Here is a 19080-nt window from a genome sequence, read left to right as displayed (position 1 = left end):
CAGTGAGAGGGTTGGGTAAGGGGTATGGTATCTATGAGTTTTTTCTTTTTTCTTTTTCTAGAGTGATGAAATGTCCTAAAAAACAATCATGGTGATGAATATGCAACTATGTGATGATATTGCAAGCCACTGACTGTATACTATCTATGAAATGTTTGTATGCTTGTATGTTAAGTTTTATCGATAAAAATATTTAAAAAAAAAAAAAATCCCAAGTTTCCCAACTTTCACTCTAGTCCATTAGTCAAATAGACCGGCAAATTTCTATGTAAAGTCATAGGAGAAAAAGCATTTTTTAATATAAAAACAGGAGAATTCTAAAACTGTGAATTATATTTCAAAGTACTTTAAAATGCTTAAATTCACTTTTTAGTTCAGGAATAGAAAGTTGATAAAAGCAATCTCAACCTGGTTTTGTATATTAAATAACAAAAGTTTAAAAATGTACCAATTTTGGGTTCAGTTCCCAGTGTCTGCCCATGCAAAAAAAGTATCAATTTTATTTTTAAATATTACCAACTATCAGTGCCAAATAAAGTTATCAAACTTGGAAATATCTAACATCTCTCAAGTTTTCTCCCATTTACAAAACTGCAAGCAAAATCTCTTAATAGAAAATAATACCAATGACAAAAATTATATTTTGTAAATTTAACATCTTCCTTGATATCAATGGATACCACAAAACTCATTTTCAAAAAAAAAGGAATTAAAAATAAACTTCACTCAACAAACTGAAATAAAGCTTTTGCTCCATGGAATTCCATATAACCAGCTTCACTTTTTGAGCTATTGCTAACAGTTGATTTTGCTTATTGTAAAGCAGCTTTTCTTCCATCTAATAATCTTCATTGATTTTGATTCACCTCATTCAAGAATAATTTCTCTATCCTTTAGAATATTGGCTATTTCCATGATTGGGAATATTTCCTTCAAAGCTAGTCGATTTTTTTTCATCTTCTACAGAAGATAGAAGAAACCTAAGCAAGTTAAAAGCATTTTCACCATGCTGCAGAAAGGAATATGCTTAAACAAAATCACAGCCTACATCTTTGGAACAAAACCTGAAAATATTTTGTATTTTGCAACATTTCCAAAAATCTTGCCAACACTAAATTCTAAAAATGCTGGTTAAGTAACAATGCTTTTCTTACTTATACTTATTTTTGAGAAATGGATCCAAGAGATCTGTTGCAACAAGAGCCAATAAAATATACCTTTTATAGGTTCTTCCATTTTATTTTCTTCTGTACTTACAAACGGGAACATTCTCAAGAGTCATTGTAAGAAATATCTCACAAAGCAATACTGTTGAATTCTGATGGATTTAGAATCTCTAAAGTTAAATCCAGAAGATGCCAAGTCTTCTTCTACTTTCAAGTTCAAGGAACCATGTCTGTTGAACTTAATGGTGTATTTTTGTATTTTTAGCAATACCAAAGGACCTTAGTGTTCTACCTCCATCAAGTCTTACTACAGAATCTTTTATTACTACTTTTATTTTCATCTTTACTCAAAAATAAGGCAAATTCTATATTTTTAAACATCTCTTGATAGTAAAGAGAGCTAAAAAGCACACCAGGTATGTTATATGTAATTGCCTTGTAGCTATAGGATTGCATTTGTTCTCTTTAAAAGATTTGTCCCTAAAATCTGTTCTATAACTGCTTGATTTATTTATTGATTCCTTTAAAAAGCATTTAAATTTTACCTGACAAATTACTTATAATAAACTTGACTTTCTCGATTTTTTTTTCAAGGGGCAGGGAGGGGTGGTAATCTTCTCTTGAGGCCATCCTTTCCAGTTACCAAATAGGTCCCTTTTCAGTTTTTACTAAAAAAAATAATATATCATGTTGTTCAAATACTCTGAGATTTCCTTTAATTAAAACGTGTAGCCATAAATAACAAAAATATGGTTAGTGGACCCTCTTGAAAGTCATATAATACCTCAGTTTATGACAGTCAAAAAAATATGAATGTTTTATCATCAGATAATTTATACAAAAGTAGTATTTAGGAATATGTATTAAAAATTTTTTCCAAACTTTTTATTTGCTTTATTTTTGCACTATTATAACTGATATATTCTTCATGATATACTCTTGATTAAAATGAAAAATAGGATTGGAAAATAAACAATGACCATTAAACAAGGTACAGAATATTAGGTATTATATTTTATGTACAGTTTTTATAAATACTGCTCTAAATTCTAAGGAACGGTGAAGCAGAACTGATTCTTCATTGATCCTATGTTGAAAAATAAAATAGGAACTTTTTAGCCAGCAGCAAAAGAGAGTCTGCCAATGGACTGCTTAGCCTTGGAAGAGGCTGGGTCTTTTTCAGCAATCTGGATCACAAGTGTCCCATGTTATCCAAATATAATTTATCCAAACTCAGGATGGTCAAGGATACTTGCATTGCAAACTATGTGATGGAACTGGGAAATCTTTAACCTGTAGAAAAGACACAGATTCATGGACTACATATCTGCTCTGTCCCATCCATGACCACTTATAAGGAACATGACTTCTACTATGAATAAATGTCATGTATATTGTCACATCGTTTTCCTCTGTGTTTATGGAATGCATTTATATAATATGCCCATATCTAAGCATGTGTCCAAACATTCACAAAGGCATAAAATACAGTTTGAGAAAAAAAATACCAGGCCATGGGACAGATATTCCACTTCACCTTCATGTTATATGCTTGGTTGGTTACCAGAATCACTCCTGAGATTTAGGGATCAGGAAACAATGGTCTATCACTTGTTTTCATAATGGTCCACACGCTAAGAATGGCTCTACATTTTTAAATCATTGAAAAAATTCAAAAGAATAATACTTTGTGACATGTGGAAATGATATGAAATTCAAATTCAAGGTCCATAAATAAAGTTTAATTGGAATGCGGCCACCTTCATTCAAGTATCATATGGTTATTTTCATGATACAACTACAGGGTTGAGTAGCTATACCAAAGAATGTGTGGTTCACAAAGACTAAACTAATCAGGTTCTTCACAGAAAAAGTTTACCAATCCCTGTTCTATTTATGTATTATAAGTTCTACTCCGCAATGACTACAAACATTTTTAATATTCAAAACTATAAAATATTTTATCTAAAGATTAATATTTTGAGTATTTTCCAATTGAAAAAAAAAACCACTGCTTTATCATAAAATCTGTCATTTTTTTCCTATTCAATTCCAGCCACCTGTAAGCACTACAAGGTAAGTCCTTTTATGCATGGATTCCATTCTCTTTTCATAGTCTAAATGAAAGGGACAAGGCACGTTCAAAGAATGTCTGCTGGAACAAGAAAGGTATTAGTAACTTAAAACTTTACTGCCCCACTACATTTTCAATTATTGTCAACAGCATTTCAGGAAAATCACTGTTCCTGAAAGAGCTGGATTCAACTTGCCCATAACAGTTTCTCATATCTAGATAATCATAATCATGAGAGTGGTGTCATAGAAAAACAGCACCAGGATTTTAAGACTCTTAACAGAGGAGACAGCATTTTCCTCATGAAGAAAAAAAAATTTGTCTACAGAACACTTCTTACATAAAAATGCCATCATTCTACCAGTACATGGAAATGAACTGGAAATGAATATTTCATCAGATGGCATTTGCTAATTCTATTTATTCCTTCTGAATAATTTGCATCATTGAAATATAATCAAGTATAACAAACTGTGAGCACAATTTGTTGAGGGAGAAAAAAGTGGGAGAGGTAGTTTCATGACACCACTTGCACATTAACGCTATAATGCAGCATGCAAACATGTACTGATGGCTATACAATTGGAAGCAAATATTTCCCCTTCCAAGTTATAACCCCCTATTTTCCAGTCTCACAGTTCTCACTCACTTCTGGCTTAGAACCTGTGATTTAGAACAAAAAGTCAGATCAGTAGGATTTTAATAATGATTTAGTCAATCATAAAAAATTTAGCTAATGCACAGATTAATATTTACTAAAAATAAGCCCCTACCTTTCAATAAAGATAATTTCCTTTGTAGGTCTCACAGTCTAGAATCTCAAAAATGCTAGGCTCCTATATTTTTCCTAATTTAAATATGTCTAAATTTTAAACATTTAAATATGTTTAAAACTTTTCTATGAGCCTTTCTACTAGGTTTCATTTTTGTAAGAAAAAAATGTGATCCTACCTCTAGTGTTCACTCCACTCATGGTCTTCTGAAGCTTTGTCAGGAAGACAGAAACCCAGCCTTTATTGGTCTTTAGATAAAAGTAACAAGACAAAGCCCAAAAGAAGGCAAAAGAAATCTTTTCCTAAAACGGCAGTACTCCTAGAGACATCAATACCTCCTGTCTTGCCTCAGAAGTGTGAGTGTACTATCTGCTCTCCTATGATTTACATGGTTTTAATCTATAAATAGTTTGCTTATAAAATCCTTCCTGGAGTATTTCTAAAATACATCAGAGGAGCAGAAGTATATTAAGCTTATAAATAATTTATTCATCATTCAAAAATTTTCAATCCCCAATTGGTGAAATAAAATGTCTCTCACGGGGAAAGGAGGCAGAAAGATCCAGCCCTTCCTTCCACTCCCATTTCCCCTAAACCTTCACTGATTTGTCTAGAAAACATTTATTAAGCATTTATCATGTCAGACATTGTGCTATATAACCAGGAGTAAAACTAACAAAGAAACATGCCAATTACAATTTAAATTCATCCACTTTATAAATAACTATCAGTCTGGACTATGTGGAAAGGGTATGAAGAGTTAGGAAGAATACTTGCCAATTAAGAATATTCTGCATTACTAAAGGATGGTTCAAGCCTAGAATTTACCCTTAAAACATAAAAGCAAAAAAAGTCTCAAAAATGATCATGTGAGAGTAGAAATAATAATAAGTCATCACACTTCTTTAAAACAAATTCTACTCAAAAATGTTCCCACAGTGCATTCAACAGCATAACCACAGGTACGAACAAAATTAAAGTCTGGATTTTGGACTACCGATTGTATTACTTAATTAGTATTGTTAGAAAATACAGTACTGTTAGAAAAGTAACTGAACCACAGCCAAATGAAATTACAGAAGTGTAAAGAGAGTCAACCTAACCAGAAGTTCCAGAGGTTCCCCCCACATGCTCAGGATTTTGTTATGTTTGAAAGTTATGAAAATTTTCAAACATACAAAAAAGTTGAAAGTAGTTATACTGTTAACATCCACACTCCATCACATAGGTTTTGCAATTAATTTTTTGCTCTATTTGCTTTCTCACACATCTATCCATCTAAGCATTCCATCAGAGATTCTTTGTAGTTAGCGGCACTCCTGGTAGGCCAGGTGATTTGGCATGGCATCTACTTTCAGAGTAGATTATCATTAGGAACCAAGCCTAATACAACACTAATGATAGATCTTGTTCATTTAAACAGTTCTAAGACCAATAGTGTTAGTTAAATACAGTGATAAAAATAGTGATAATCAGACTTTGGTACTGATTTTAAAATTCTTTCATCTCTTCATGTTCTTCTTTGGAAGCTCTGAAAATGAACTATTTGCCATTTTAAGGGACAATTAAAGGGTATCTTTTTAAAATTAGCAAAAACTCTGTTTTAAAACTGTATTTTTACTTAACAGAAGAGATCAATGTTTAAGCTTCATTATGTTCTCTAAACTTAAAATTCACACTTGCTGGTAAAAGCACTCAATGAAATGAAAAGCCTATCTCAGTACCAGAAACATCTAAGGCAATGGTTGTCAACTGGGTCAATTTTGCTCACTCTACCCTCCCACCCCCATCGTTGGGGAGTGGGGCACAGTAGCATTCTACTGGCATCCAGTGGGTAGAAGCCAGTGATGTGGGCATTCTACAATATAATCCCCCCAACAGAGTATTATCTGGCCCAGAATGTCAGTAGTATTAATGTTAAGAAACTCTGATCTAGAGTGATGAACAAAGCAGAAGGATGGAGGCAGGGGGTAGGGCGCATAAGGGGGAGGAAGGGGAGGGCATGTTAAGGGAGATCACTTCAGAGAAGGACAGGAGCTGTGTGCTCAAGCTGAGTACATCTAGCCCTCAGGGGCAGAGATCAACATCCCTTAGAAGCAGAAATACCACTTTCAAGGCCAAAATGGGCCAAGGCCTCAAACAATTTGAGGCCCCTAGATCCCATTAGAAGAAAACTGAATCTTCTGGCAAACTGGAAGCACTGCAATTTTTCAGATTTGTACAGCTCACCCTACTCTGTCTAGCCCAAGCAGGATAATCTAACAACCATGGAAGAGAATGTTTCAGGCTGGGAAAGAATATCTTGTTTCCAATGCACAGTGCCTGGCACACAACAGGCATTCAGTAAATGCTATATAAATGGAATGAACTCATTCTAGCCTCAGCTCTGCTCATTTCTCTTGTGTGGCTTCTGTGGCATGCCGCTTCACCTCTAATCCTATTTCCCCAGACACACAACGTGGATGGATTTTTCTGAGGATGTGATATGGGACATGTGAATCTATTCTGTGAATTCTATAGCATTATATAAATGCAAAGGATGAAATATTAAAGAGCTACTCCTAGGGTATCAATTCACATAATGTGCCCAAATATTTTAGAGACTGACAGACATTAGTAATTTCATCACTGTCATCTTCTACTCATGAAATTATAAATTCCAGTAAGCGCTGGAGTCAGGGTGGTATGTCCCCAAAGCCCATGCTCTCTCACGGAACAGTCACTAAAACATGGATGGTGCACAGATAGATTCACCTCAATTACTAAGTCAATCCATGTTTCTCTTTAAGATAACTTTAAATTTCATCGCATCTTCATTTCACAGAAAATGCAACAGGTTAATTTAGCCAAGGAAGGAAGAAACATTCCTAGGCTTTCTGCTATTTAAAACATTCAACTGCAGCTGAAATTCCAGCTGTGCTTTGACTACGTCTACTCTGTCGGCTAAAAATGCATCATACATGCTGTACCCCCAAGAAAACTAATTACAACTCACTTTGGAAAGAGTCTTTTCCCCTTAATGCCATTATCTTGAATTTAAAAAACAAACATCCATCTTTAGCATTTTTACTTAAAGGCCACTAAAATATGCTCTCAAGGGCCTACACCTTGCCCTTTCAGGTCCTGAATTTTCCTCTTTTGAAATCAAAGTAAAAAGTTCTAATAAGTTCTGGGGAAATTTTAAAGGCTAAGAATACTTTAGCTTCACACTAGATTAGGAAAAAGTTTCAGAAGATCACAGCTTATCCTCTGCTCTAAGAGCTTGCTAGTTCTTTCATATTTTCAACCAGAAAAGAGAAGACTGCAAGTTTAGGACTGAAAAAAATAGTTTCTATCATCTCAATTACAATAAGAAGGTACAGAACTGGTTTGCCAACTACAACCAAAAGTTGGTATCAGTAAGTTACCACTTGAGCTTCTCACCCATTTAAGATCATATTAATCAAGTAGGTTGAATAAGAGTATCTTTTACATGTAATTAGTAATCTCTTAAAAGAAACAACAGGATGGAGTTATGGCTTACATTATCATTCTAAACACAAAGTCTTTTCCTTTGTCATTTTAGTTTTTTTATTAAATTCTTTTTTCAATAAATAATGCACCTAACAAAAATAAAAATAGCTTTAGAATTCAGAAAATCAGAAAGAAAAATTTACTCAGACTTCTGATCCTGACAGTAAACACGACTGAAAGGGAGGTTTTCCAGAGAAACATTTCAAAAAATTCCAAAATTATTCACATAAGAAGTTAGAATTTATAATGAAGGAGTTTGTTTTCAAGTTTCATTCAGATGACACCATGAAAGAAGGCAGTTCTACAGTTTTATAGGTTCATACATGGTCAGTCCAATCAGATATATTTTGCAGAGATGTTAATTCTGCTCAGAACTCTGCTATTGAGCCGGGGGCTGTGCCTCAGAGGAGTCCACCCCTCCTTTAATGACTTACCTTTTCTCAGAGTTAGTAGGAATTCATCTTCAGTTACATGAAATATCCTTTTAAAGAAAAGTTTTAAAGAGCATATGTTGAGACCTGCATATCTGAGAATATCTTTCTGCCACCTTTTCATATTAAAGACATCTTAGCTATACATTCAGGAGGTGGTAAGGTGGAAGAGCAACCTTTTTCCTCTCAAAAGTTTATAGGCAAGGATGGGCCATGATGGCTCAGCAGGCAAAGTTCTCGCCTGCCATGCCAGAGACCCAGGTTTGTTTCTTGGTGACTGCCCATGCAAAAAAAAAAAAAAAAGTCTATAGGCAAATGTAGCTCCTCACATTCAGTACTGTGGGGATGAATGCCAGTCTTATTTTTGGGGGGGGGGGGAGGCGAGGGGATATGGTCCAGGAAACCAACTTTATTTTCATCCCTTTTAAAATGTTTCTTTATACCTCTTTCACTCCCACCCTCAATGCAAAATGCAAAAGTATTGCTAAGATATCTCTAGATAGAGATTTCTTTTCATTAGCTTTCCCTTTTAATCTTTACACTCAGATTTTTTTTAACTGAGGAGCATGTTTTCTCTTCAATTATTATTTTTTTAATTATTATTCTGTTACAATTCCTTTGGTTTCTTCCTCAGATATGTACATATTCGCAGACTAGGTCTCCATTCTGTCCTCCAGATCGGTCATCTTCTCTTTCATTATCTCCTCCCCAGTGCATTTTGGGAAAGCTTCTAAAGTTTTCCACATCCTCAACTCAATATTCTGCACAGTGAATTGTTCTTCATTTTAAGATCACAAGTACAGTTCAAATTTCCCTACAATTACTTCTCCCACAGTATTGTGTTTTCAAATAGCCATCTTTTCTCCTTATGACTCTCTGCTGTTGTTTCAAAGGGATATTATATCTTCCTGAATCCTCATGAAAATTATCTGAAATGCTCTTATGGTTACCACCAGTAATCATTTTCAAGAATTTGTTCTTACTCTGAACTTACAGGATGATGTTTCCTTTTCTTTATTCTGCAGAACTTGTTCAAAGGCCTCTTGTTGAAAACTGGTTTACCCAGAATATGGTGTTGCAAACAGAAAAGGTATATAAACTACACTTGGTCTCATTCTCTTGGATTTGTGCCCTTCTTAGGCCTACAACTAACCAGAAGGCTATGCAGAGCCTTAGCCTAATTCCCAGTGTTACTGGTAGGGTTTTATCCAGTACACCTATGCAGGACTGAGATAGGATCTTTCCCTAACCATCAACGCCTGATTCTGACACTATTCCAGGAATTTGCAATATACAGAGGTATGTAAGACACTACATTCTCCTCTGCCCATGCCAACAGTATTTTATTCTTAAGAGATTATACTTCCCAGGACTCAATAACCTGACTGGCCCCTGCCCTCAAACAGAAATACACACACACACATACACACAAATCACTAAGCCTCCCTATCCAAGTGTTTTCTGGGAATTGCACCCTCCAAACAGAAGCTGAAAGATGTTGATTGGGAAGTGCCTTACACAGCTGCCCAGTCTGCTGACTGAAGTAGACCTGCATTTCTAAGCCAAGGGTAAACTACAGAAGGAATGAAGGATCCTGCTATGTACCTTCAGAGCAGGCAAAGCACTGCTGATGTGGACTTCCAATTGTATTCTCTGATCCAGTTCTATGAGCCTTGTAGTTTGAGGAAATCTTGGCAATTGGCTGACTTTAAGTCCTATTTTCTGATCATGTAAGTTTACAAAGTTTTATATCTTCATAAGTATCTTAACAGGCAGTTGAAGATGTTTAGGCCTCTTTGAATTAGAAGGTACATAAAGGAAGGTAGGTTTTGACTTAAAAGAAGTGCAGAATCTCAATGTTGTAAGGGAACTTGGAGGTCATGCAATTCAACATTATCATCTCTACAATAACTCAAATAAGTGGGTACCAAGTCTCCACTTGAATACTTTCAGCAATCTAGAACTCATTACTTGGTAAAACAATTCACTCCATTTTTACAAAGTTCTAATTTTTAGAATGTCATATTTTATACTGAACCAACATATAACTCTGTAATTTCTATCCATGAATCCTAGTTCCTTCCTCTGGAGCCACACAGAATAATCCTAACATTTTTTTTTCAAGAGATAGACCTTCAAATATAATAATATCATATTCCCCTACCAAGTTGTCTTTTTCTGTTGTTCCTAAGACTCTAAGAGCAGAACTTTAAATAAAACTACACTCTGCTAGCTATTTAATACTCTCAGATGCAATACTACTATTTTCAACAATGGTAAATATACTCTTGATCAGCATCCCTATTTATGGAATAGAAAATAGAACAACCTCACCCTATCACATATATTCTTTTCCACAGCTCCAGTAAGCCCTGATTAATGACCTCCACTTGCAAAAGAGGCTACTTACCTTAACCATGAAATAATGAATCCTATTGATCCAACAAGCTACTGCTATACAGTGTTATTGATCACCCAATCTTTGGTTAAAATGGTCCTCATTTAGCAATTTCACTGTTGCAAACACCTGGAGCAAAGCACACTCATAATTAAAGAGTTTGGAGGAGTTAAAGTGAGAGGTGATGGACACAGATCTCAGCTTTCTCCCATTTATTCTTGCTTCTGAGCTATTGTTTGTGTCAGAAGGGATATTGATTTTCTATAAAAATAAGAAAACAAGAGGCACCAAGGGGCTGCAGAAGGTCAGCTTGGGCTGGTAAAGGAGGGGGAGGTTTAGCACTCTATCTCTGTCACTTGCCTTCCAGGAGAAGGGAATATTTTCTTTCCTATGAAATCGGCCTCTAATACATCACCTTAGGAAGGCTCCTGCCTGTGACTTCAGGCCATCACCAAACCAATCCACTTATGAAAGGAAGAGAAGCTGAATTATATTGAAGGAGAACAAATGAATGATGTGTTAGTGAAAAACAGAGCAAAATTAGGCTATGAATCACCTAATTAATTGTCTATAGACAATTTAAACAAAAATTAGTATAAAGTAATTCGATAAGAGTTTTTCCATTTTACAATATTCACAAACACACAGGCACAACAAATGTTAAAACAATAGTTTGATCTTTAGGCAGAAAAAGAACATTTATACCGTAACCACTTTTAGTTCCTCAGAACTCTTAAGAGCATGGATGGTGTACAACTGAAGAACAGAAAGAGGAAAAGTGAAAAGAATTACTGAATAAGATTAAAACTACTCCATGTTTAGTTAACAAAGAATGAATTTGAGAAAATTAGAAATAAAGCTCTTTGAAACACAAATTTTCTAATATAAAACACCTAATATATGCTTTTTAAGAGAACTTTATTCATTAACTAGGTTAAGCTAAACTTAACCATCAACTTCATCTTACCATTTTTATCATTTGGATCATACACTCTGATAAAGTTCTATACTGTGGCACATCCAAGTAGATTTATGAAAGAATAACAAAAAGGATTCTTGGAAGTGTCAATTTCTTTTAATGTAGAAAAAAAAGGAAAATTTTGACAAAATCAACTCCCTAAGAGGGTATAATATTCAAATTGTAACTATTATCTACTTAAATACTCTTTAGTGCTAGTCCATAATGTGATAAACTTAATAGAGAGCAGCTTGGAAAACAAAAAGGATTTTACTTCCATTTTACTGTTGAGGAGAGGCTGAACATAACATGCAGTCAAAGAATAAGTAAAATTCCTCCCTTTTCCTCCAAGGACTGAATTTAAGGAAAAAAAAAAAATATATATATATATATTTATATATTATATATATATATATATAAAGCATTTGTTTGTAACTACAGCTGAATTTACATAAATCAAGGGGAATTTGGGATTCCTTAATAATTAGAAGATTCAAATCCACCCATTATACTTCATAACTAGAAAGACTTTGGAATTACATTAGCGAAAGAACGTCAAAGTCAGGGAACAGAAAGATAGCCAAGATAGGGAAGACGGTCTCAATTTGAAAAGAGTAGGAATATCATAAGAATTCCTGCCTACTTCAATTTACTCATGCTCTCAGATAACTAGAATTTATATTATCACAACCTGACTGTAAATATGCAATAGCTGTGTCTGGAATAAGAAGGAACAAGAAAGACTAAAGCATGTCACTGCTAGATTATAAGGTCTGCATTTGGAGCCATCCTTAGGCTGTCATCTTAAGAGTAGGCAGAGTTAGCTGTTTTATAAACATGATTATGCCAGGATTTAACAAGAAATGTTGGGGAAGAAACATAAACAAGCGAACATCCCAAAAAGGTATTTGTAATATCACTATTCTCTATAGTATGCTGGATTTAAAAACAAATGATCACCTCAAGAGAGGATTTCAATATTATAAAAGGCCAGAAGTTAATTAGACCTGTCTTGTTTGATTAAAAATAGCACAAGGAAAAAATATATTTAGAATCCAAATATGTACATAAAAATCTGATCAACAGGCATTAGAATATACATTAGAAGTACATTAGCAAGGTCAAATAATGAGCCCACTTCAGTCACGTTCTGAAAAGTTTTATAATATATAATATATGCTTATATTTTAAATATAAAAATACGTATTAAATTCAAAAGTTGGATTAAAAATCATCCATGAAAGGTGCAGGCATACAGACTTAAACAGCTTTTCCAATTACTGACAAAGCCTCACCTCAGATTTCCTAAGATTTATGTCTTTGTTTTTAACACAAACTTCAGAGGAAGCAAAGTCCTAAGAGAGGTCAGATGTTCTGCAGTTGCAAAAGTTAAGATGAGACAAAAAAGGGTCATAAGAAGGCAAATTCAAAAGGCAGCAAAAAATTAACAAGCATAAGCTTTAGAATCAGGTTGAATTCCCAGTTTTGCCACTGGGTGACGTTAAGCAAACTAAACTCTCTTTACCTCAGTTTCCTGGTCTACAAAATACAAATAGTGATACCCACCCACCATAAAGTGGCGTTATGAACATCAAATGAGAACATATGTCAAGCACATAGTACACGGTTGATGCTTAGTTGTTAATGAATAACAGCAATGGTTCTCAGCTGCAAGTGCTCAACCGCTAGGGAACATCTAGAGGGTCAAGTGGGTTGATACAATGAAAAGGGGGTGGGGAACAAGGTAGAAATGCTAAATAAACTGCAATGCATGGAACTGTTACTCACCACAAAGAACTATTCCATCCAAAACACCAAGAGCATACTCACTGAGAAACAGATACCATGGATTATTAAGAATCATATCAAAGTATCAAGTTGGGGGTATCAATGTTCCTAGGACTGCTATCAGAGACATTAAAAAAAAAGTTTCCAAAAACTATACTGATATTTCAAATGTATACCAATTAGAAACAAGTTTTTCTGGCTCAATCACATTTGTTAGTTCTACAACTAATGGAATTCAGCACTGTTCAAAGTACACCATGTGTTCTGACAATCAATGTCAGCCATAAAATTTAAATCAATTTGGTCAAATTGTATATAACAGATAGCATCATTATAGCCTCAAAGTATCTAAAGCAATGATTCTTAATGGGTAAAGGCAGTTCACTAGGAACTTTTACAAACTCCATATGCCCAGCAACAGGCTTCTCTCTCTCACATGTACAAACACACCAGCTTCTGCTGAGACCCTGGTTTTAAAGAACGACATCTACATATGAACTACACAGCATAAACAGCGGAATACTGTTTTTAAAGTAAACTTCTTGGTTATACATTTGAGGTACACATTTTAAACAACTTCTAGGAACAAATGTGTTTCTATTGCATATAGCCTTCTTGACACAGTGAAACAGATAAATCATTCTTTAAAAAGCTAGAGTTATACAAGCTTATTAGTTAAGGAGGGATACTAAGTTAAGTCTACAGTGGCTGTTTTGAAAGAAAATTGGATTCATCAAGATTGGATTGGCCCTTTGGGTAAAATTAACTGGGAAAATCTTTTGTCTCAGTAAGGGAGATCTCACCATTCTGACATGTTCTCATCAGAGCCCTGTTTTTGTTCATCTGCTTCACACTCCATTCTTTCTTTCCTTCCCGTTTTGTTTAGGAAAGTCCTATTTTCTGCTGATTCACACAACCCATGGCCCGATGAGTTCCAGGGAGTATTCTCTTTCCAGCGGGAGAGACGCTGCTTCTTAGCAGACTTGAACCTGCAGCCCCTCTCATAGCTCCAATCTGACACCTTGAGCTTCTGCTGAAGGCTAGCAGCCACCTCTGATGTCACTCGCTTCACCTTCCGCCGGCGCCTGAGTGGTCGACAAGGAGCATTTTCAGTAAAGGAGTCAGATTCATGCCAAGAATGCTGCTTATTCTTAACAACAGCACTGAGAGCTGGGTGCCCTTTGGCTACCATTGTGTCATCAGAGTCACTAAAATTAGTGACTGGGGCCACTTCTCGACAGTCCTTAATGGGTTCATCCAGACTTGACTCAGAGGCCTCACTGTAGCAGCAGGTATGCTCTCCCAGGTGAGTGAAGTCTGAACGACGTTTCCGGCCTCTTCTTTTTCGAAGCTGCCGCCTCTGCTGCCGAGGGCTCAAGGCCATCTCCTCCCACAGCTCACCAAGCTTACTCTGTTCAGATGTCTGTTCCAAGGCTGAGGCCAAGTCATGTACCAACTCATCCATGAGGCAACATCTGCCAAAAAGAAGTTCAAAAAAAAAAAAGAAAAAAGAAAGCCTGAATAGGATTTGATGGTTAAAAATAATTTTATAAAATAGATCATGTTACCAGAGTCTACTGTCTATAGAAAATAAAGCCATTTTAACATTTAGACCTTGTTCCTACTATCCATGCTCCTTTAAGCCACTAAAGATAGTGTTTGGCCCTTGTTAAATACCTAAAGTCAACACATTCTTAACCACAAAAACACAAATGCTCACCAGGAGACAACTGGAGTATTAAGAAAAACAAGCAAACCCAGAGCAATAGCTCTTTCTCTTTTCCTCCATTAAACTTATTGAATTACTTGATGATGATACACAAAAAGATTACAGAATGTCTTATCAGACAGGAGCAAAATTGGGGTAACATAGGATAGGACCCAGTCTCACCATGATATTGAACACGATGAACGATTTTTCTGTAGTCTTGGATTACTGGAGAGAATGCATGTGGCAGGGAACAGAAAGACAATTTAGCAAGACATTTTAAAGACTACAGTTTCAGTGGTTCAAAAACTTGTAATGAAACAGGTTTATATTCATAACCGAAGAAAAAAAAGGCTAAATTTCCACCTTTCTGGTTCCAACTACTACCTGAAAGCTACCAGGTATAGCACCTTAGAGTGGGTCATACATTTTTTGAATAATTAACAGATTTTATATTCTTCTCCCCATCCCTCAAAAAATAAATTAGTAATCATCCTAATCAACTGTTTTAGCACCACACAGTCATACAAAAACAAGATATAACTGAAATAAGATTATAGGAATGAAGTGGACTCTCTAAGACTTCTAAAATTTCCTATTTTTCTACTCATTTTCATCAAACCATCACACTTCAGAGATCACCAGGTACAAACCTTCAAGGGATGAGAGTAATGGGAGCAACTGTCAAAATTCCCTTTTAAGTGGAAATGTCTAGCATAATTTGTACAACGTTTAATTATAATACGAATTAAATGATCATTTTTCCCTAGCCCTTGTTAAGCCCAAAGTATTTCAGAACCATAATTAGAACTTAAATCCCTGGGTGGTGCCACACTCAGACTATATTTCTGTCCATGCAGTTTACACTTTGCAAAGGGCTTTCTAAAACCTGTTTTCACGCTGTGCCTATGCCAGAGAATTCAAACGCAAGAAAACAGTCTGCTGGCTTAATCGCCACATTTGTGGGAGCAATAAGGACATTGGTTCCAAAACTACCAACCAAACAAAACTCCAAGTGTTACAAGCCACACACATAAAAAGACCACATCCCTTTAAGTAATAAGAAGTGGATTAAAACGCCAAGATTTGTGTCTGGGAAGCAACTTTCCCTCAGACCAAAACAGATTAAAAAAAAAAAAAAAAGTAGGAGCAGCATGTCTAAGTCTACTTCCCTGATAAAGTACTCCTTTAAAAAGTCAGGCAGAACTATACCAACTTTAACATGGAGCGAATTCAATCAAACAACTTCTATTCGAACGTGTACAGAATTCTTTCCTGCCCCCACCACTGCAGTGCCTGCAGTGGGCGATAGAAAAACCCTGGGATTCCAACTCCTCCAGTCTCGGGTGCACACTACGAGCGGAGCCCCCAGGTCCAGAAAAGAACACAAGGTGAGGTGAGGCCGCCTGAGTCACGCTCAGGAAGGAAGAGGAAGCTTGTGGACAGGAGGTCAGAAGAGAGGAAGGCTGAGGTGAGGGAGGATGAAGACAGGAGGCAACTTCTCTGGGCTCAGCAGGGGTAGGGGATCTGCACTTCTAGGGCAGAAGCTGCCAAAAAAAAATTATAAGTCCTGGCGGCTGCGCTCTCCCTCTGTTGAGGATCGCAATATGGTCGCATACGTGACGAAAAGCGTGTCAAGGGGGGCTGTACCCTAGGCTCTAGCCAGTCCCCGAGAGCTAGAACGACCAAGGCTCGGGACACCAGCCTTCAGGCTATCGCCGGCCCAAAAGAGACAGAAAGGAGAAGGAAAAGGAGGGGACTATCGTCCCTGAGACGGCTCGACCCTTACACCCAGGAATGGGGACGATGGGCCCTGAAAAGCAAGGCCCCGCCACCACGGCCCCTCCCACCGGCGGCGGCGGCCCCACGGTGCCCCTAGCTGCTTAGCCAAAGCCCGAAGACCAGATCCCTGCTGGCACGGGCCCCCTAAACTCCAGCCCTCTCATCCCACTCCTTCCCCTCACCGGCTGCCACAGCCACCTCCGACGGCCACAGCTTTTTGGGCCGAGTCTCCCCGCCGGGGTTTCCCTCTCTGACCTCATTTCCGGTCTAGGCCGGAGGGGTGGAGCAGTGGCGGAGTGGGAGGGGCTGACCCTAACAGTTGGCCCGCCCACTACCCGGTGCTTCCGCCCTGCGACCGCGCCCATTTCCGCCCTGGAGAATTACCAGGGATCTGTCCTCGCCTTTGTTGGAGGCGTCAGTAAACCGGGTGCTGGGGAGAAGCGTTGGCGGCGCACTTACTTGCTGACCTACTTTTACAAAGAATGTGTAAAGTTGCAGGGGGAATGGATCCACATTCTTATCTATGAGAGATGGTTTAATCTTTGGCCCCAGTAGCTTTACAGTGAGTTACTCAGGGCATTACAAATGAACATGGCTTTAGCAACAAAATTAATAAAGTAGTAATAAAATATAAAAGAAATATTTATAAGTCCATGCTGATACAAATAAGTGATTGAATAAATAAATGGGAGAGCGCAAACAAGTCGTACAGGCAGAATTCCAAATAATTGATACAGCTTCTTCACCTTCAGAGAGGTGGTACCTGTACTCCTTCAGGGTGGGCTGTTCATGGTGACTTCCTTCTAAAGTGCACAGTATGAAAAGGGGCAGAAACAAATTGTTGCTTCGCAGTGGAGAAACTTGACAAACACTGCTCCAGCCAGGTGATGAAGGTTAACTAATTAGCAGTGACATCATGTTGCAAGTAAGTATTCTTGATAGGATGTGATAGGAATAGCGCTTTATCTCTGTAATACCTTCCTCCCCAAGGCCCATAACCCCAGTCTAATCATAAGAAAAAAAATCAGACAAATCCCAATGAATGGACAGTCTACAAAATACCTGACCAGTAGTCCTCAAATCTATCAGTCATTAAAAACGAGGGAAATCTGGGAAACTCACAGTCAAGAGGAACCTGAGAAGATATGACAACTAAATGTAATGCTGTTTAGATGGTATCCTAAAGTGTAGGATAGGTAAAAACTGAAGACAGCTGAATAAAGTATCGATTTTATTAATAATTATGAATCAGAATGGGTTCATTAACTGTGACAAATGTACCATACTAATATAAGATATTAATAATAGGGGAAATTGGACGTGGGCTATATATAACCTGCAGTATCTTTGCAGTTTTTCTGTAAATATAAACTATTTCAAAGTTAAAAATTTCCTTTTTAAAATGCTCGTACCTTTTGACTCCACAATTCTGCTTCTGTAGGAGTTTTATTCTAAGTAAAAATCAGCAATGGGGACAAAAGTGTTAAATATAAGTAGGCTTATCTCTGCAGCATAGAGAGGAATGAAAACACAGGAAAAAGTCAAATCCTGCTACAAGGGTTAATTAACAAAATTATGGTAACTTCCATCTATGGATCGAATATCTTGCAGCCTTTTAAAATTGAGATTGTGGAAAATTATTTAATGACATAGAAAGTCACTGATTTATGATTGTTTACATTCTGTATGGCTGTATGCTTTGATAAAAATGTATACTATGACACTTCATGTATAAAAGAAATTAAATCTAACTTGCTTAGGAATATGACCAAAATAATAAACTACACAGTGTCCAAATTACTCCCATTATAAATGGCTTTATCTCCTAACTGTTGTCTTTATGGATCGTCAGTAAATGAAATTCGTGTAGAGTTAAGGAAGGAGACAAAAATGACTGCAGTTCTGAGCCTGAATGACTAAGAGAATGGTTGGTACCATTCAACCAACTAGAGAAGTCAGGAAGAGAAACAGGTATGGTGGGAAAACGATTAATTCCATTTTGGACATGCTGAATTTATGACTCTCACACGACAGAGAGGTGGAAATGTTCAACAGGTCTTTGCAGCCTTCAGCCCTCTTTTCTGCTTGGATGATATTCTCTGGCAAATCACATTAGTTCCTATAGTGTCAAAACTGAGAGCTCCTAAATTTCTTGAAATTCAGCTATTATTTTCAGCTTTCTGCTAGATAGCTCCACCTGTTTACTCCACCAGTATCTCCAATTTAAGATATCAAAACAAAGCTCAGTTTCTTCACCAATCCCTACCAAATCTGCCCTTTCTGAAGTGTTCCCTTTAGGAAATCACCTAATGCAATTACATAGGTGAGAAGTTTCAAAGCCACATTTAGTTTCTGCTTCCTCCTTACACCCCTTCAACTAGTTAAATGTCAAACCTAGTGGATTCTACTTCTACAGGAATCTTGCCTCCATCTTCCCTCCTTTGCTTTTGCTCTGCCATTGACCTCCTCTGGATAGACAGCCTCTCTTC

The 19080-nt window shown here is 36.7% G+C and overlaps 1 protein-coding gene across 9 annotated transcripts in view; it reads right to left on the bottom strand.

Moving 5' to 3' along the window:
- GPATCH2L (G-patch domain containing 2 like) overlaps positions 1–16901 on the bottom strand; it is a 56395-nt gene extending 39494 nt beyond the window's left edge. For 8 of the 9 annotated variants that reach the window (XR_013160374.1, XR_013160373.1, XM_077123135.1 and 5 more), the window contains exons 1-2: positions 16774–16901; positions 13905–14576 (exon numbers count right to left, since the gene is read on the bottom strand). Coding sequence is in view for 7 of the 9 variants with exons in the window: in XM_077123135.1 (XP_076979250.1) it covers positions 13905–14566 (662 nt within the window). In the remaining 2 variants the exon portion in view is untranslated. The other variant, XM_077123136.1, reaches the window with a different exon arrangement.
- Positions 16902–19080: the final 2179 nt, after the last annotated feature.

This window comes from Tamandua tetradactyla, chromosome 12 (genome assembly GCF_023851605.1).
Source record: "Tamandua tetradactyla isolate mTamTet1 chromosome 12, mTamTet1.pri, whole genome shotgun sequence".
NCBI classification, from domain to species: domain Eukaryota; kingdom Metazoa; phylum Chordata; class Mammalia; order Pilosa; family Myrmecophagidae; genus Tamandua; species Tamandua tetradactyla.
Note: the sequence above shows the minus strand (reverse complement) of the source record. Positions and strands in the feature narration are given on the sequence as shown.